General features: G+C 49.0%; 2 protein-coding genes across 6 annotated transcripts in view; one reads left to right on the top strand and one right to left on the bottom strand.

Moving 5' to 3' along the window:
- Window positions 1-7,570, bottom strand: part of TMTC1 (transmembrane O-mannosyltransferase targeting cadherins 1) — a 29,479-nt gene extending 21,909 nt beyond the window's left edge. For both annotated transcript variants that reach the window (XM_078856434.1, XM_078856435.1), the window contains exon 1: window positions 6,961-7,570. In XM_078856434.1, coding sequence (XP_078712560.1) covers window positions 6,961-7,298 — 338 coding nt within the window. In that variant the 5' untranslated portion in view covers window positions 7,299-7,570. The remainder of the gene's footprint in view (window positions 1-6,960) is intronic.
- On the top strand, window positions 7,570-19,959 carry LOC144932412 (tumor susceptibility gene 101 protein-like). Of its 4 annotated transcripts, none has more exons than XM_078856439.1 (8): window positions 7,570-7,702; window positions 7,942-8,387; window positions 8,830-8,922; window positions 10,516-10,764; window positions 12,362-12,446; window positions 14,859-14,924; window positions 16,272-16,437; window positions 17,584-19,959. In XM_078856439.1, the coding sequence occupies exons 4-8, from the start codon at window positions 10,720-10,722 to the stop codon at window positions 17,798-17,800; spliced, it is 579 nt and encodes a 192-aa protein (XP_078712565.1). In that variant the 5' UTR covers window positions 7,570-7,702; window positions 7,942-8,387; window positions 8,830-8,922; window positions 10,516-10,719; the 3' UTR covers window positions 17,801-19,959. The 4 variants fall into 4 exon arrangements, with proteins under 4 accessions (XP_078712565.1, XP_078712563.1, XP_078712564.1 ...); XM_078856437.1 differs by having other exon boundaries at window positions 7,570-7,705; window positions 7,850-8,387; XM_078856438.1 differs by having other exon boundaries at window positions 7,570-7,708; window positions 7,850-8,387.
- The last annotated feature ends 420 nt before the right edge of the window (window positions 19,960-20,379 follow it).

Genomic DNA, 20,379 nt, shown 5'->3' with positions numbered 1-20,379 from the left:
TGAATAATATTGGTCACGAAAGCCTACGTGTTTAACACGTAGTTATTATGTATTATCACGACTACACTTGCTTTACAACCAGGTAAGCCTTACTGAGTCTAAAGATGATCTCTTTGCAGGAGGGTCCTGCCAAGTTTTCGCAGTCGGGGTGATGATTCATAATCAACGTTTTTGGGTTAGATCGCGTTATTTATAAATGTGTCGTAACCCTCCACCACCCGACACGGCTGATTGGCCGTGTCGGGTGGTGGAGGGTTATGACACATTTATAATAAACTAGCAGAAGTACCCGGCGTTGCCCAGGTGAAAAATATATTTCTTAATAACCTTACATATATACACAGATTTCATTGTTATGTAATGTTTGAAAGTTTTCAGAAGATTTTAAATGTATTTTCCCCCCGGGCAACGCTGGGTATATCGAGTTTATACCACAAAGTCGTCGCTTGACACGGGTGGGATGTCGAGGCCTAGTACCGTGCAGAGCCTCCGGCCTCGCCTAGATTGCCCACTCGGCTGAGGCTGGGTACTGGGGCCGTTACCCCCCCCCCCCCGCGCTACAATAATACTGTCTAATCGCTATAATTTTATTATCTACCGACCCTATAATAGTAATTGCACACATTGGGGTGGGGGGGGAGTGAAGAGGACGTGAAACTTTGATGAATTTACCTCAGAGTCGCGTGTTAATGCGTGCGCATATTTTTAACGGGAATTAAAAATGGCGTCCACCCCGCAGCGAATGCGTCGCTACCCGTTGCCAGGGGCAACCGCCGTGGAAAACCAAACGGACCAATCGTGTCTCGCAAATCCCTCACATTTCGTCCAATGAAACTGCGTATGGTCCGGCGACACACAGACAGACACACACACAGACAGACAGACAGATTTGCGATTTTATATATATAGATAACGCGATCTAACCCAAAAACGTTGATTATGAATAATATTGGTCGCGAAAGCCTACGTGTTAAACGGGGTGATGATGATGTTGCTGCTACTGTGTGTACTGTAATCCCAATTGAGCAGCCTGCAAGTTAGGTAGTTAGCGTTGGGATTGCTTCGCTGTGTGAGAAAGTCAGAGGAGCCGGTAGGAAACTCGTGCAAGACAGGGGGACCGGGGACCGGGGAAAAAAATACAAACTCCACACAAAAAGGCGTCGGGAATCTAACCCAGGAAACGTATTGCCATTGTGCCTCTGCCGCGGTGGTGACAATTCCAGAGATACCGAATTGTAAGACGCTCCGGAAACTGAGATGCACAACCAAAATTGTGCCCAGTATCAATAACGTTATACCAATCACACACACACACCTACCGGATTACAAGACGCACCCCTAACTGTGGCTTTAGATACACACGGGGAAAACATCGCGTGTGTCTAATAAGCCGGATAATACCGCATATCCTGGCAAATGCCAGCTTCCTACACAAAGAACGAGCAGAATCCGATACAAAACAAATATGTGGATTAGGGTCTGCCTCGCAGGTCGGGGTTAGAAAATAATTGAATTGAGAAGGAATGTCAATGTCGAAGGTCATTTTGAGAACTATGTCGTTAAAAAAACTAATCTGCTTATACAGTAGTCTCTTTGAGAGGGTAGTCAAATAATATTTTAAAAAAATGGCTCTTTAAGACCAGTCGTCAAATGTAGAGGTTTTTGTTATATTGTTAAACACTGATCTGTGAATCGGTAATCATTTGCAGAATCGGTTACAGGTTCCCACAAGCCTCGCATAGACGACCCCCCCCCCCCACCACCACCACTTATGGCACGGACACAGCATGCTGGATATAAACAAAAACCCAGAATATACTGATGTATTTTCCTTTCAAGTTCAAGTTCATGTATTTGGTATAGCCCTGTGAGCCATTCGGCTCTTGAATCGGGTGCAACCGCAACAAGCAAAACACAAAACACATGAACAAGAAAACATCTTAAAGTGACTATGTGACTATGTGCAAACTGAAAGGGGTTGCAGAAAACTTAAGAAAAATTACGCCATTGGAGACGTCGTGAGGGCTCGTTCACAGCGCTCACGACACGGCCAACGCAGCCCGGCTTGGCCTTCTATCCAGTCCGACAAGCGGTTCGGACACACGGACACGATTTAGCCAAATACTTGACGGTACTTGAAATTAAATCAGATTTTTAAAGAGACCCGTTCAAACATGTAAAAGTCAAGGGCCGTAGTAGCCCTTGAATGTGGGTGGGTTACTGGCAGGAGTTTTTTGGGGGCTTTTATCACCGAGGCCAAGGAACAGGATGTGTAAATGTTTGGCTCTGCCAGGGCCTGCCCCGACAGCCAGGAGGCCAGTCACCCTGACAGGACGAGCCGGGGGATGGAAGTTGGCACCTCTTCATCATCACGCCGCCACCACAGCACAATTTCCCCAGGGCAACAAAGTAAGAGAACAGGCTTTCGTGAATGGGTTGCTTTGTAAATGTTTTATTTGTGTTGTTTATTGATAGAACAAAAACACACACGCGCACATGTTGTCGGTCGAACGGAGAAGCAGCTGTCACATTTGCCCCCCGTGGTTATATTCATTCCCTGTACGGCGAGGTGCGTACAATAAAGACAAAGATACCCCGTACAGCCTTTAACAGACTGTTAGGGCAAGTGCTGTTAGCGAGCACCTACGAAGGCCGGCACGGCATACGATGCGGGTGTGTGGGGCCAGTACCACGCCTGGCCGCTTTTGTCTCCCCAGTGCTGATGTTTACATAACGCACTAGAAACTAATTTGAGGCTCAGTTGACCTAGGGGGAGACCGAGGACCGGTTAAAATATTCGTCACTGATGTTAGCCGTGAGCCGGGATTTCAAGTCGGGTCGCCGGCTGTGTAGCGCAGCGCGCTATCCGCTGCGCCACCGCTCCCAACATCCCAGGCATTCTCGCAACTGTCCTTTAATTAAAATCCACGTTGTTTTGCGGTGTGAACTCGGGCCCGAAATATGTAGAGAATGCTGGAGGACCACCTATAAACTCAAGACGTTTGATACCACGTGGATTTCTTCCTATTCGAATAATTTCAAAACGTTTATTTTATTTAAATCAAAGAAACGTCGCTTTCTTTCTTCAAAACGGATCAAGAGCTCACTCATTTCTACACATCGGGCGAGGTTGACATCTCGTCAATTTGGCGTCGACCACCAACAAAATAAAACAACTTCACATCGTCTCCATCTTTTACCCCATTGCTTGGGATCATAGACAATTGGCACGTTTTCGATATAGTACAACATTTCTTTTGGGGGGGGGGGGGGTGGGTGTAAAGCGATACATCAGTGTACCGTATCCTGCCACACGTTAATCGGGCTCACAAACACGCGTAGCCGCCGTGTTGAGCGACTGCCATGAGGATTTTGAGTTGCTCGTGAGAAAGTCAGGGATATTTTTCTCCGCCTCTTGTATCACCGTCAACCTCCGAGCCATCGCCGCTGCGGTGGCTCCCAGGGAGAATGTACGGAGCGTTGAACTTCTTTCGCACCGTACGTAGCCAACCGTGCGGGGGAAGGACGAAAAAACAAAAAAAAACGCAGTTCTAAAAAAATGAGATCATCAATCTGGATTTAAAAGTGCATTTCTCCCAGCGACTCCCTCACATCGGAAGGAAGAGCGTTCCAGACGGCCGCGCGATGCGGTCACCGCCCTTTTTGTTCGATGACTGCGCCACAAGTCGATGCCTGCTGCGAGGATGACCGCCAGGAGGGAGTTCGCGTGATGGTGACGGCGTCTCATCATCCGCGGGAAGTGGAACGGACTTGGCTTGAGGGGTTGTGGGTCATCGCTTTCCGCCCCTAAGGGCCGGGTTCCCCCCCCCCCTACAGTCGCCAACAACAGCTAAAATCTGCTTCCCTTTTGGGTGCAGCTTCCTCCTCTCCCTGCCGTGCCACTGCCCTTGATCACGGCACATCGCAGAGCACTGCGCTACTCTGTATAGAGAAGAAGCGCTGCTCTTTGGGGGGAGGAGCAGGCGCACCTCAAAGGGACGCACCGAAGATCAAAGGCAATTCTGCGAAGCGAACGGCCAACTCAATCCACGCGTCACCACAGACGCTGTATGAAATGTGTATGCACTGTAAATGTTGTAGTTGGGATTGCGTAAGAGCACGGCTGCGCAATCTCCCGTGAGTCGATGCATAATTAATAACGGATCATATACTGTAACATAAAGTTTGATGGTTGACTCTAGTTTTTTTTTTATATATGGGAGTGAAATGTTCCCAAGTAGGATAGTGGGTTCCCGAAGGGTAAAACTGTCTGGACAGTGATCCATTTGGCTCTCAGTTAGGTAAATGGGGTCCAGCCTGGGCTGATGAATTCTCACATCGGGATAAAAGTAATTTCTTCCAGACACAGGAACTTCAGTGACGACAAAAAAAAAACGGCCCATGTTTTTAATTTACTCGTTTAGAAACGTTAAATGTGTTTGGCTCCGAGGTTGTGCGCACACAAAATGGAGGGTTTTGTTGAAGGGAATATCGAGGCAGGATTCGTGAAGGTAAATTTGGGATTTTTTCGCATTTAACGTTGACTCCATTATCCACTCATTCCCTTTGGGCAGCTTTGTTTAATTGCAATCGCTTCCAGTTCACCACCAGTAAACAATGGCCCATTCTTATGAACGAGATTATTCTACACAGATAATTCGAGAGGGGAAATGCTCACATCATTTAACGTTTACCGGTCTAAATGATAATGGTTTACCATATTCTCTTGTACAGTACAATGTATCATAAGATGGACGTGTCTCGCTGTATTCTCAAAGCAAACACCTGGGGGTTCACATAGCCAAGTCGGTGTGCGTCAGCGACCAGATTTGTATAACTTCATTGACACAACGTTCGGGGTTCGTCTTATATTCCGGATAATTCGTTACATTACGAATAGGGCACAAAGGCTCGCTTTGAACGTACTTAACCAATGGGGAAAAAAATTGTTTACGACAGGATACAGTGACTCTTGTGCTATCTGCTATATCCTGTCACTGCGATGTTCATGGATCAATGCTTCCCGTATATATGGAGGAGTTAAAACAATGACAGTACAGTGTTTGTGAAGTCGTCCTCATTATATATGTATGCGCGTTTTTCCTATTCTACCAGATGAGTAGCAGCTTCAAAAATCGTTTCAATCTCAATTGTTCCAAGCATTACACGACCGAGAATCCACATCGCAGCCGTGGATTACACGCTGCGATTAATTAACAAGAACACGTGGGACCTGGCAGAACGGAGTGATGGGCCCTGTGATGGCATCAGCGGCATTGGCTCGGATGACCTATTGACCTTGACCTTCCCGGTATTCTCTCGTCCCCCCCCCCAATAAATAACAGTCGTGGCGTGTGTGATGAACATTACTGTCAGCAATTCCCCCGGGGATGTGAACTCTGCGTAAATAGATAATACATTGGTGTGGCTCTCATCCCGTGCACGCGCGCCACACGCCGCGATGTGCTGCGTGTGCAATGCTCCAGACTGCACCACCACCACCAATCGAGCAGTGTCAGCGTGCGGGCATCGCTAAACTCATTTCCACGAAGTGCCCAATTAGGCTGGGGAGGCGAGCAGTAAAGCACTCTCATCGCATTGCAGTGCATAACGCGCGTGGTCGCTGACCGTCGATCAATTATTTGTGTACCTTTTATAATTATTATTATGATGCTCGGTGGCCTAGGAGAGCCTCGCTGAGTCTCATGACTCTCGATGATGAAGATCGAATGCAAACTTTCTCTCCCGCCTGTTTAAACTAATGAGCGGGATGATCGACGCACTTGCAGGTGTGATACAACGGAGGAGTGATCACAGGCGAGGGAAGATGACGGCCAGTGAGGGGAGTGAATGAGCGAGTTTGCGGTGTTGAACAGGAAGGGTGAGGAATTGGTCTCGTGGCTGTTAGTGTGAGAGCATTGCGCGCTGTGCTCTGAACCTGTTGACCCGAGTTTGATCTCTGGCCACGGCTCACATCATTGGCAAGTGATTTGTGAACTGCTCTTGCCTCTGTCCCCTCTATCCCCCGACACTGCACCGCACTGACCGGCGTGGTAGCGTATGCGAGTGTGCTCAGGCTGGGTTAGCGGAGGTCTGTGTTTGCGGACAGGGTGAGGACCGGCTAAAATGATGGGTGAGGGTGACAGGGGTGAGGGGTGACGATGAGTGTGTCGGCGGGTGTGTGTATCCGACGGTCTCAAAACGGGGTTGGAGAACCAACGGCTCGCGGGCCGAAAGCAACCCACGACTTCATTTAACACGCGGCCACACGGCCCTATCGCTTCGAGGTGGCCCATGAATGATATTCATCCGTCATTGCAAGCTTTCTTAGCCGCACTTAATCGGGTACTAGAAGTGAATGTGTTGGCAACAACATGGCAACAACATTGTGCTTATGTTGGCATGCTCAGTCACTCCAGAAGGGACTGAGGTGTCTCTGTGTGTGTGTGTCATTGGGTAGTCCCACCAGAGGGATTTAAGTCATTCGGAAAGGAAAAAGGGTTACCCACTGCTGGTTAAAAATATGGGTGGTACGAGGTGGCGGGGACACGGATTGACCTGCATGACAGCCATCATCTGGTCGAGGAGACTGACTCGTCCTCTCCGCACACGTCTCACCCATTCGCCAATCACCGCACTAATTGGCAACGGCAATTAGCACGGCACACAGATGGAAGGATCCGGAAAAAGAGGAAGACCTAACAGAGAACGTGCTTAACGACGACACAAGAGGTTGGTGCCAGAACGATGTCCACTACTTGAGCATATTGGTGCAAGACGGAGGAGGAAAGTGGAAACAAATGACGAATTGTCCAGTGGACACCTACGGGGCTATCATGGATCGTGCCGATGATGACAGCTGGAAATCCCGCAGACGGGGGACCGTCTGACCACAACCGAGCAGGGATGACGAGTTGAGCACACTGCACGAGAGACAGCGAGAGAGAGAGAGAGGCTTGCCTGAACGTGAGCACGCAGAGCGGTCTGTACGACTTGTGGCTGCTGGGCGACCTCATGCTCTTGCCCCAGAAGTCGTGGCCCATGAGACGAGACAGCGGGGCCCCGGGCTGCGCGTCCGGGTTGCCCACGATGGCCAGCAGGTCGTCGTGCACGAAGTCGCCCTGCAGGCTGTTGGCGTACGCGAGCACGGCGAGCAGAGCCACCAGCGCGTACCCCTGCCACGTCGGGGACGCCACGCGGGGCCACGGCCCCACGCGGCCCGGAGGCCACCGAAAACTCCACGTGCAGCACCTCCATCTCCACCACCGCCTGCGCCTCCACCAGCCCGAGCCGCGCATTCCTCTGCGCTCCGCCACCACAAGCACCTCTGGCGGCGGTGGCGACTCAACCGTCAGCTGGAGCCGCAGCGCTTCCTCCTCCTCCTCCCGCTCCTCCTGCCGCTCCTCCTGCTCTGCCTCGCTCCCCGCCTCCCAGCTCCTCACCCCCTCTGCCCCCGAGCCGCCGGGGATGATGATGGACGTCTCTACGATTCAGCGGCGAGCGCGTGCGGCAGACATCTGGCTCGCGCCGCCGCAGACAGCACGCGCCGTGCAGCTGCTCGTGCTGCTGCGCGCGGGCACGCGGACGATGCTTCGCGAGCGATCTCATCCCGGGCACGGGTAACGGGCGCCGCCTGCGCAGCGTGCAGCAGCAGCAGCAGCCAGCGAGCTAGCTACACGTCAGCCCCGACACGGCACTACAGGCAGCAGCAGCAGCAGCTACACAAACCCATCAGCTCCGACACGGCACTACAGGCAGCAGCAGCAGCTACACAAACCCATCAGCACCGACACGGCACTACAGGCAGCAGCAGCTACACAAATCCATCAGCCCCGACACGGCACTACAGGCAGCAGCAGCTACACAAGCCCATCAACACCGACACGGCACTACAGGCAGCAGCAGCTACACAAATCCATCAGCCCCGACACGGCACTACAGGCAGCAGCAGCAGCTACACAAACCCATCAGCCCCGACACGGCACTACAGGCATCAGCAGCTACACAAGCCCATCAGCACCGACACGACACTACAGGCAGCAGCATGTCAATCCATCATTGCGGGTTGCGGGGGTGAGTATGATGGGTTCCATGTGGACGAGTGGCTCCTCTCATCCTGACCCTCGCCGCCCTCCTCGCTTCTCTGCTCGCCCAAGACAACGGCGAGAGGGAGGATCGCATCGGAAACGTGCGGCGCGATGCGAAGGAGAGACAGAATTTAAAAAAACCACCACGAAATGTAATAAATAAATAGCAGATGAGATCTCGAGCCGGCTGCGAGCAATGATTGCGGAGCGGAGACAATGGGGCCCGGGCTCACAGGAGCGCGGAGGATAACGGAACGGGACAGCCGGGTTCAAGGAGCATCATCGGCATCATCAGCGCACGTGCGTGGCATGCACACAGTTACACACACACAGTCACACACACACAGTCACACAGACACACACACACAGTCACACACACACAGTCACACACACACAGTCACACACACACAGTCACACACACAGTCACACACAGTCACACACACAGTCACACACAGTCACACACACAGACACACACACCAGGTATCACAACGACAGCCTCTCCGGCAGCTTGCGAGGTCACCTCGTCGCGTCATCGCCATCCGACTGTCACGGTCGGCGACGCGACACAAGTTCAACGTTGTGCGTTCCTGCATCGCCACGCGGCGCGTGTCACAAACCAAAACCTCCCGTCGGAGTCGCCAATAGCTGTCACGCGCGTGTGCGTGTTATCATTCCGTTGTTGGGAAACATCGTCCAAAATGTAGACCTTTAATGCCCCCGTCTGCCTTGGTTTGATTCTCAGCCACGGCGAACATCAGCGGCGAGTGATATCCGAACTGCTCATCCGTCCCACCCACGCTCCCCATGACCTCAGCAACTCACACCGACCACAGAGGTGAAGTATATTCAACCCCCTTGACCGACACGGCGCGGGGAGGCTTTAATCTATCAATGGGTTGACTTAAGGGCTAGAAACCATGATTACTATTGTTGTTGTTGTTATTCGAGTATTAAGGGCTCATTGTCAGCGGGAGTCATTTCCACCTAGCACGGCACGCTATTGAGACACTTAGGCGAACGAGTAGATGAGGTACAGACCCACTTTACAAGGGCTGTTGGCCAGTGCATTGCCAATTAACGCCTCTCAAAACTGATAATGAATGGCTCTCCTGACTCTGGATTATTACTGCCACCCAGCGGCTTCATTTGGGAATCTCACAATTCATTTTAATCTTTGCTATTTCAGCGTCATATCACGAGACAATGCATTTGCTAAGCTCGACGGAGCAAGTGGCTTGCTTATAATTAACACAGGAGGACAGGCCCTCATCCTACAGTTGATTAACATCTATGTATTATAGCCCAAATACAAGAGGCGTAAGTTGGTAACAAAAAAGAATGCCCACAGCTTTTTGTTATTTTGATTATCAAACTGAACGGGGACACCCAGGACTGGTTCACATATCACGCGCAGTGTGCTAACCGCTGCGCCACCGCTCCCTCGGTGGTGGTTTCACTTCCACACTGCCGGTGGTGGCAATGAGCACAGGCACAGTGCGATTCCAGAAATATATACTGTTTTTATATAAACGTTCTTTATTTAGATTCACTTCCATACAGTACGGTATACTGAATCAATGCAATTGAATGATGTCCATTGATTAGCTCCTTCCATTCAATACCGAGTGCAGTATTCTCGTCGGATGGGTGACATCGATTCTCTCAAAAAATCAACAGTCGTCATTAACAGTGGCCTTCAAAGGAAATACGAACCGTATATTCCAGTCAACGTTTCGGCCAATGCACCTCTTCAATTCCCACCCAGCAATGCCCAGTAACTGCCGCCACTGTCGGCGTTCGTGGCCTGTGATGTTTCTTGTAACAGAGCTGCTCAGCTCAATGGGGGGCTTCACCAGCTGAGAGAATCAAAGTGTTAGTCGCGCAGAAGAAGCTATAAAGGGAATTCCCAGAATTGCTACCTATTAAATATTCGTTTTCTTTTGGGGGCAGTGTCAACGACGAATGTGTTACGATGATGATGATGTGCAGTGGCATTGTTATTTGTCATTGTGTATCCCAGAGGGTCAATTGCTGTAACAGTTGCCGCTAAAATAGTACGTCCCGTAGTTTAAGTTACAAGTTCGCTTTTTTAACCAGAGGAGAATTCAAGAGGATCTTAATTATATTATATTACATAGTCTCATGGGCGCATATTGACGTGGGTCACCCAAATAACGTAAATGGAAATTAAGTAAATGTCCCCGTACCTCCGATTAGCACGGTTTGGCTACGTACGGTGCGAAAGAAGTCCAACACGCATACAAGTGGGAATCCGAGCAAAAACAAGGAAATATCAATAAGAAACCAGAACCACCAAATTAGAAGCCAGAAAGTCAACAGAGGCCCCCTTTAGCGGACAAGCCGCGAACGCCGAATCGGAATCGACGACGAGGCGAGTAACCGATTCCGGTATTCGATTCGTCTCCAGGGTACAGCACCGGCTTGTCCCGGGCGCGGAGACATCGCCGCCTCCACCTCCACCTCCTTCACCTCCTCCTCCACCTCCTCCTCCACCTCCTCCTTCACCTCCTCCTTCACCTCCACCCCACAGCAACACGGGGGAGCCGCGCAAGGGGGACCGGGACCCCCGCGGGGTCGATCTCTGGGGGTTGTTGGGGGTGTGAAGCTGGCGATGGCGCAGGGCTCCGAGGATGCGCTCAGGCCGCTGCTGAGAAACGTGAGAGCTGGGGGGGGGGCTGGGGGGCTGGGGGGCTGGGGGGCTGGGGGGGGCGGTGGTGACACGGGGGGGTGGTGGTGGTGGTGACACGGGGGGGTGGTGGTGGTGGTGACACGGGGGGGCTCCACGTGGCGAGAGAGGGAGGAGAGAGACTTTGAGAAGTTTCTCGGGGGGCGGTGAAGGGCCGCATCCTCGCGATGTGTGTGGGGTGGGGGGGGGGTCGTGTCGTGGTTAGCGCGCTACGCTACAAACACCCGCCGACCCGAGTTCGATTCACGGCCAACGCCAGTGACGATTATCTTCACCGGGCATGGGCCTCCCCTAGGTCGACTCAGCCTCACATTACTATCTTGGTGCGGTGGGTAAACATCGCCGCTGGGGAGACAAAGGCGGCCGCGCGTGGTGTTGGTCACCCACCCCCCTCGTGTGCCGTGCCGGCCTTCACAGGTGCTGCTACTCGCTAACAGCACTTGCCCCAGCGGTCTACTGCAGGCTATACGGGGATCTTTGTATTTTGTTCTATACACGAGATAAACGTGTGTGGTGGTGGTGGTATGTGCTATGAAGACGGGTCATTGCCCGAAACGTCACCTGCTATTTACTTTTACCAGGAAGGCAACCGTGTTAGTGACGCACGTGCTGATATTTGTTTTTGTTACCTGTGCTTCTGCACCACTGCTAACGTAGAATCGCCAAATAATGTGTGGCATGCGTGTATTGGTATTGCACTGTGTGTGGTTTGTGTGACTGGGAGGTGTTGGCGTCTATGATCGATGTGAGTTGCCATGTAGTGTGTATGTGATATGTGTGTGTACATGGCATGTACTCTTGGTATGTTTGGATGGCTGTGGCGTTACATGGTGTTTGTGACATTTGTGACTGTGTGGTGTGTGTGTGTGTGGCATGTGTGTGGTTTATATTGTGTGGTTTATGTTGTGTGTGTGTACTGTGTAAACAATAGTGTGGGGGTTCGATTGAAAGCTTTCATGACTGCAGGGATTCATATTCTTGGTTCTTTCGGTAAAGTCACGTAGAAGGGAAATAATAAAATAAATAAAATAAAACAATAGAATTCTCACGACGTTTCGACTGCAACACAAGCAATCATCAGGTGTGAAAACCACAGCAATTAAATTTGAAAACCACAGCAAGAACATTTTCTTGCTGTGGTTTTCACACCTGATGATTATTGCTTGTGTTGCAATGGAAACGTCGTGAGAATTTTATTGTTTTATTTTTATTCTTTTATTGTTTCCCTTCTACGTGACTTTACCGAAAGAACCAAGAATATAAGAATAGGGTGGCGGCTCACGCCCTGCGCGAATTCGATTCCTCCTGCTCACGGCCAACACCAACAGCGGCGATGTATCTGAACCAGTCCTGGGCCCTCCTCTAGGTTGACGCAGCCTCAAATGAATACCCGGTGCGATGTGTGAACATCGCCATTGAGGAGACAAAGGCGGCCGGGCGTGGTGCTGCCAACCCATCCCCTCGTGTGCTGTGCACGCCTTCATAGGTGCTACTTCCTGAGATAACTTGCCCCAACAGTCTTGAAAGGATAGATGGGGGATCTTTGTGCTTGTGTGTGTGTGAACAGTACCGGTTCAGAGACCTGACCCTCATGGAGGTGCGCCTGGCAGGAGCCCGATACGCTGAGCTGCACCCAGGACGAGACGTATACGGTACCCGCTACCTCTACCACTCACACCCTCACACACTCGTAGACGGTACCCGCTACCTCTACCACTCACACCCTCACACACTCGTAGACGGCACCCGCTACCTAACACTCGTCATGGGTGGAAAAAACCCGATTTTTCCAGCGGCAGGCATCGGGTTTTTTCTTTAATACAATTAAACCCGATTTCGGGGAATTAACACCTGGTTTAATGAATACGAAACTCTGATCCAAGGCTTAGGCTGCTTCCTCGTCGGTGCTGCTATCGTACTCGGGGGGGCCGTCGGGCACGGGGTAGTCGTAGAATGCGGCGGGCAGGTTGGTCTTGATGAACACGAGCTTCTCCTCCACAATCGTGGGCGCCGCCAGTGAGTTCCTTAGCTTGGAATGGATGAAGCCCATCGTTGAGAAGTTGGCGAAGTGCGGTTCTGCAATTAGAACCAATGAAACCGGATTTCTCCCAATATCAGATGATCGGGTTTAATATAAAAAAAACAAACCCGATTGTAAAAAACCCGATTGTAAAAAACCCGACTGTGCCACCCTTGCCACTCGTATACGTCACCCACGACCTCTACCACTCACTCGGCGGCGATGGAAACCACCGCTGCTGTTTGCATTGCCACGTTCGTCGCTCAGCCGGATTGTTCTCCACATTCAAGCGAAAGCGGTCAGATGGCTCGGCGATCGAGCCAACAGCGCTCCGCAATCGGAAGTTGTTAGTTCAAATTGTGGCTGGGGGTTGCCTTACTTAACCCATCAGCCTTCTGGGGTCGATAACATAAGTACTACTGTGTGCGGGAAATCGCGATTGGTTGTCCCTTGGAAAACACTCACTGCCACCATAGTAACGTGGAATTTTCACCACTGGCTCAGGACTGTAAAGGAGATGAGCACCTCTTAAATGTACATTGAGAAGGAAATGCCTTTGAAGTGAGAAGCGCAGCCTTAATGGCCAGGTGATGTAGCGTGTTCTCGTGTCAAACTTCAGGGTGCGTCTTGCTCAAACATAACTAGTGGTGGAAATTCCAATTTCCCATGGTGGGGTTTGCACTAGATAATTGTGTGTTTAACATTGTTCAGCATCCTCTAGCTTACATCTCTACCTTACATGTTCTGTTCTTGCAAAGGTTGAGAATTGAGCTTCTCAATCTGTAGGAGCTAGCCGGCATCGTAAGAGTAACCACCTCGTTCCCAGCCATTATTCTCATTGCACACCAAAGTGAAACTTGGGACTGCTCTGTGCGGGATATGAAGAATTATCGCAGTTGTGAACAGCAATTGGCACAGTGCATTGCCATCGATATTGACTTTACCTTCACTGTTTAACTAAGTGCTTTAGAGAACCACGTGGTTTTTGAATGAAAGTCCACACGTGTTGTTTTCTCTTAGTCTGTTTCAATGTCTCATTGCTTCTCACTGTCTATGTCATTGTCTTGCTGTACCTGCTTGTGGCAATTAGCCTATTTTTGCGCATGTGTGAGCATGTGTGTTGGTGCATCTGCGAGTAATCTCAGTCGGTCAACCCATGGCACTTGGGTCTGTCCTGTGACCTGTCGGCGAGCCCTCGACACTTCACGTGGCCTCAAAGTGCACCTGGCCTGGCACAGGCGGTGGTGTGGTGACGCCACCTCCACTTAGTGGCGAATGGTGGCTGTTGTTGCTGTTGTCTGTTATTTTTGTCCATGTGCTTCTTTGTGTGGACTTGTCACCACATTTCTCGTTATTTTGTGTTCCCTCAGTGCTTATTGATATCTCTCACCTCGGTGGCAACTCCTCACCATCGACTGACCCTCATCAAATCTCCCCACCCAACTCTTGAACTTTAAAAAAATGTAAAAAAAAAATGTTCTGAATACCCCTCTAAGTAAAACTGACAAACTACGTGATGAACTTCGACAATCTTTTTGGTTGTCACTACTCATTGGAGAAAAACAACTAGCACAAATATTTTACCTTGATTTAATTGTTTTGTTTTAAGCCGCCTTCTTCATACAGGTGGTCTCTGGTTTACAACGATCCACATTTACGACATTTATATAATGCCACCATGGATCGATTTAAGATGCAGAAACTTAACTTACGACGCAGACTTGGCGTGGAGATTTTGTTATTCTCAAGGGTTTTTGTGGATTTTTACCTATTAAACCCTGTTAAATATGTCTGATATAAGGAAAAAACACATCGGCAAGTGATATTTCGACTATTTCTACTGTCTATGGAAAAATTGGGTCTGATTTACGACGGGGTTTCCAGGAACCCATTGTGTATTAAAAGTAAAAGCGGGAGCCGCCTTTAATTATTACCAGACAAAAAATGTCCAATTCTTGGTGGTTCAGAATGTGCTATTATGATGGATATTTATAGCTGGAAGGCATTGTTAGCTGTAATGCATTGGTGATGCCCCTCCTTTCAGTGGCCACGAATGGGATTGACAAGAATTTGCTGCACCTCAGTGGAACAATCCCTGTGATTTATGAAGGTGGGTGTGTGGATGTGTACACGTGTGCTTGTGTGCTTATATGTTTTGCATGGATAAAAATGTGTCCTGTATTGTCCGTGTGCACGTGACCGTATTCATCGCACACTCAGCTCGTGAGAAGGGTTCACGTGTGTGCTACCGTGATTAAAGATGGTAAGTCTCAATACTTTTTTACTTGGTCGTCTTCCTTGCGGAGAGATAATTTGTTTCTCTAATTCCAGAGCTTATGCAGCAGACTGAATGGACGTTTTGGATTTTATGGAAGCTGTTTTAAATTTGGAGTTTAAGTTAAGGTCCGGTGAATGTTCCTATGTTGGGGGTCACTGTTTTAAAACATTTTAAAAAGGTCATACATCATGCACAGATCTGACTTCCTTGTTCTGAGTGTTATGATAGTGACAGCCTTTCGAAACCGGTCGAACAGGAAGAAGGCTCACAAGTAAACAAATTATATTCGTTTCAAGATATCAGTTTTAAACAAAATGCATAGCCCCTATAACTGATAGGGGATAGTGTTTGAGTCAAACTGAAACGTTCGTTTACGTTTGAAAGTATCGTCGGATTACAAAACTATAAACTTAGTAATATTTCCTGTTGGTTGAAATCACAGCTCTCACTTTTTATCGCTTTAGGTATTTTATAGGTCCTGCATGAGGCTACATGGCTCATGTTGCATTGAAGATTGTATTTTTTCTGGCCTGAAATGCCACGCATGATGCGAAAAATGCTGAAATGTTGTTGACTTAAGGAAAGCACAGTCTCCTATATTGTAACGACAATTAAAACACTCGCTCGAACTGTGCCTCGAACATTTTCTGAAGTGTAGTTCCAAGCCAGCGATTACAAATGATACATCTTGAATTATTATTCATGCGACAGAGTTTATCACACCTCCGTTTCGCACCTCCGTTAAGCACGGTTGGCCACGTACGGTGCGAAAGAAGTTTAAGATACATGACCATCTGTTGGCCAACGTGCTTTTTTCCCTTTTCAAATTGTTAATCGTAAAATTTTCGGTTGTAAATTGTTTTCATTTTTCTGTATCTATCTACCCCTCCACCTATCCCCGAGGTCACCTCGATAAAATTTGTTTTAGTTCAACGAGCCTTACCCTGGTTGAACAACAATAAATAAAATAAACCTGTCTAATGAAGCAGAGGTGCTTGTGTTAAGTTGATGGTTAAGTAAAGTTTATCGACGTCGTTGGAATAAGTGTTAATCTTGCCAAATCAGCTTTTCGCTGTATAGCACTCCACAGGAAGTCATGCATGAGAATGCAGCTTGAGAGTGATGCCCTGTGCCGCGTGACCCTGCCACGCCACGCCCGCCCGCCTGTGTGCCCTGCAGGGTTCGAGTACAACATGCCCGTGCGCTTGTGGCTCCCCGAGTCGTTCCCGTACAGCCCCCCACTGGCCTTCGTGCAGCCTACGCAGGACATGATTCTCAACCCCGGGCACCACGTGGACTCGCGCGGCCGAGTGTATTTGCCCTACCTGCAGCACTGGACGCATGTGTGTGAGCGCACCACAACCTGTACAGGCAACACCACAGCTCGTCTTGTTACAACCGCACCACACGCCGCAGTAGCGAGATGTTAACTACCTCCCCTAGTATACAGGAGGTTGTGGGTTGGATCTTCACCCCGATGCCTGTATATTTGGAGTTTGCATGTTCTCCCCGTGGTTGCGTGGATTTTTCTCCAGGTGGTCCGGTTTTTCCCTCCACATTTAGAAACATGTGTTTAGAGTATTTGGCTGCAAACAAAAATCCACGTAAGCCACTTTTGTTGAGCTATGATTTGTGGCCAGGTCGCTTCTGAAAAAGAGCTAATAGCTCAGTGGGCCTTACCTGCTAAATAAAAGAAAAATAAATAGTATACCAACCATTTAACATGGTATTAAGGGCCTTTTCAACATTAGTGTGTGCAAACAACACTCTTTCAATCACAGCCAGCCTTCTCAATTGAAATGATAATTCTCAAGTAAGCAATCATCTCCCAGGGACGTGCCGTCAGGGGAGGCAGGGGAGGCAGAGTATCACGTGTCATACTCCAATGAAAGTACCCGTTACGAAAAGTAAAATAAAAATAATCAAAAAAAATATTAAGATATAGTTTTTTTTATCTGTGTTATAAATGTCATTTCTGTACGATTCTAATCATTTTTATAGTTAAAATCGCCAAATTTGCGGAGTTCCGCTGCAAATACAGGAAGAGACAAGAGGCGAGGCAGCGACGCGCTCAGCCTCCCCTCTGATTGCGCAACCCCTGAGTAACTGGATGGAGCGCGGGCAATAAGCGCGTGCCTGTTACTATCTCAGTATGTCACCAACGTAATGTTTGTAGATCCCTTCATTTCATGTCCTCACCTTCCATACTCCAGGTAGCTTATTTCACGTACGTGTCTAAAGATGTTTAGGCTCGCTGGTCTCGTCATGAAACTGCAATGAAAAAGCACCAGGGGAGGCAGCTATCACATCTGCCTCACTGAGGGGGACGTGTCTAACACGCCCCCCTCAGTGAGGACACACCCCCCTCAGTGTGTGAATCTGGCTCTGACACGAGCCAGTGCCTCCCCAGCCATTGACCTCACCGCACGTCATCTTCACATCATGTGCCTCGCTCAACTGGTGCCGCGTGTGCGAATGTTTACGTCCCCAGCCGAACTCCACCACGTGTGGCCTCCTGCAAGCCATGGCGGACGTCTTTGCCAAGGAGCCGCCCGTATCGGCTCTCCCGAGGGGGCCCACAAGCCCGCTTCCTTACAACTCCTGGCAGTGACCAAACCCATCGACCTCACCAAGGGGCCTGCTTGGGGTTCTCAGACCGGCGAGCCAGTCCAGGCGGCGCCTCCGACGGGATGTGCCGTGACACTTGACTGACTGGAGGCTCAAGAGCTTTGAAGAGCGATGGGAGTGCAGAAGGAATTGGTGTGGGGGTGCTGGGTGGACACGTGGGTATTGGTGCTGGGTGGACACGTGGGTATTGGTGCAGGGTGAGTGCGGTGGCGCTATATGCGTCGCACGCAGCACCACCAGCTGTGTGCTTCTGCTGGGAGTAGCAGGGAGGTGCGAGGGGGATGTTTTGTGCAGCGACTCGAGCTGGTTTCCCAGTGGAATGCCTTTTACTGTCACACAAGACATCATGGCCTTTAGTATATATTGTCTTATTTAAAAGCATACTCACGTGGGAATTACGATAACAATGGCCAATACCAAGAGTCTGCTCAAGGTTATGGTTGATCTCCAGGTTGGTGGTTTTAAGTGTAATGTAATTCATTTAAGTGTTTGCTATAACACGGTTATTTAAAGTGAAATGATTCGGTGGAAATTTTAAGTTTGATTTCTGGCTTTTTTCTCAAGCCATAGAAAGATTGAGTCACAAGAGACAAATGGAAGGCTTGCTCCAGAGTTGGAGCTGAATAATGGGGCAGGCCATTTATTTTAATGTTTATGTTTTAACAAAAGTTTCCTTGCGAGCCATTTGTGCCTTCAACAGATTTATTTCTGCGAGTAAATTGTGCTTGCCAATCATGAAGACAATGAGCAATAATGCAGGGCTGCAGGCGATTAATTTTTTTAATATAAAGAATGGTGTTTGACCCCCTGTTGCCAGTGAACAGAACATAACTGGAGCTGCGATTTGAGTCACTGAAAATTCAGATAACCGACCTCAAACCATTCAGCAGGGTATTCTCACCTGTCACTCATTTCTATCGTGGGAACAAGTTGCACACCGTTTAATATTTTTGTAGCACATTCCAGTGGCTGAATGTGGAACCACTTCACAGGTGGTGATGAGTAGTGTGGGACTGAGACTCTTAATACCTTGAGCTTGGGCAAACAAAGTCATTGGCAAAGTAAATACTGTATATTCAAGAGCATAACTAGTATGCTTTTCAGATGAGCACTTGTGTGAATGTTCAATGAAATGTGAAAAGTATGTATTACTTACGTTGGGAAAAAAATATGCAAATATATGTTTAAGATTTTTGATGTAGTAGCATGAGGAACATGCGACCTCGGTTTGGTCTTGTGTGTGTGCAATTGCTTTTGTGAAAGGAACAAATTCAAACTTAAGCACTGCTCCCGTCCCATTAGAATAACGTTAACACGTTCCAGTAATTATGTGTTTTCACTTCCAGTAATTATGTGTTTTCACTTCGACCAAATTATATCCGAACATTTTCTGTAAAGAACATCGGTGGATTCTGTGGAATGTTTTTGGACTGATAAAAGAAAAGTACCAACGAATTAAAAAGTACAAATCACCCGAAATGCATCTCAATGTCTAGGAAGCCAAGCAGGCTTGATCACCTTGCACTAACAGGTTGTCAGAGGCATACTTGGGCTATGTCGTGGACAGCAGAGGGCAGTACAGAAACATCTTATACTCTTTCATACTGTGTTTGTGCCTCACCGGTGGATGGCCAACAACCACCACACCACCTGCCCCCATGACCAACACAGCCTGGGCCTTAAACCAACAGTGTATTGACAGGCTCAAAAATTATTCCCGATGGTCCGACAGAATACCTTGATGTTCAGGTTGTTGGTTCAACTGCTTGTAGCGTGCGCATGCATTTGGATTGCAGTTTGCAGGCAGGACACCTGCATCTTGGCAACATTCAATAGAGCGCGCACAGTTAATTTGCAATGCATGTTGTACTGTGTATATATATAGTATATAAACATCTTCATGGCTTCGCCCCACCGTACCTCGCTTCCCTCGTCTCGTTTTGTCCCCCCCTCCAGCCCGCGCCACTCAATCTCTCCTAAACCGTTCCTCCTTCTTGTGCACAATCCCGTTTCTGCTCCTTTTTCCCTACTTGCCTCCTTGCACTGGAACAAACTTTCCCTCCACATCAAGCGAGAAGCACCCTCCTCCCCGTCGAGTTTCCCCTTCTCCCTCAAGACCACCTCTTCTCCATGGCCCATCCTTCCCTCCATCCCGAGGTACCCCCTAATTCCCATACTCACTCCCCACACCTATTCACCATATCACGTTTAGCTACCCTCATTGTACCACTAAAAACCCTTGTAAAGCACCTTGAATATAGGCGCTATACAAATAAGAAAAAATGACAAGACAGGATTTAGCTCAAATTGACTGTAGGGTTTTCATCTCCCATAGAATCTCAAATGAGATTTACTTCCTACAGAAACTTTTTTTGGCCTGTGCAGCACCCACAGCTCAGGTTTTTTCCTCTTCCTGGTTGTACCCATTTGCTCAAACTTATCTGGCTGCACCCTTCAGCACCAATAGACATACATAGTAGACGTCTCCCTCCCCAAGGAGGACACACCTAGGCCATCCCTTCTGGTGGTCTTCACACTCCTCCCATACCAGTGGCATGGTGCGTGGTTGGAATGGGCTCTGGTGCAAAGGATTAAATGGGACAGCACCCTGTTCCATTTAAACATTTTGTAGCCCTGGGCCTGGCCCCCTCTAGCCTGT

This window comes from Lampetra fluviatilis, chromosome 5, assembly GCF_964198595.1.
Source record: "Lampetra fluviatilis chromosome 5, kcLamFluv1.1, whole genome shotgun sequence".
Taxonomy (NCBI): Eukaryota; Metazoa; Chordata; class Hyperoartia; order Petromyzontiformes; family Petromyzontidae; genus Lampetra; species Lampetra fluviatilis.
This window is presented reverse-complemented; position numbering and strand designations above follow the sequence as displayed.

Bases quoted from the DNA above. Each gene is read 5' to 3' on its own strand.
- LOC144932412 (XM_078856439.1), top strand. From the start codon at position 10,720: ATGGCGCAGGGCTCCGAGGATGCGCTCAGGCCGCTGCTGAGAAAC. The intron at 12,447-14,858 runs GTACCCGCTACC...CCCTCCTTTCAG, and splicing joins CCCAGGACGAGACGTATACG to TGGCCACGAATGGGATTGAC. The intron at 14,925-16,271 runs GTGGGTGTGTGG...TGTGCCCTGCAG, and splicing joins AATCCCTGTGATTTATGAAG to GGTTCGAGTACAACATGCCC.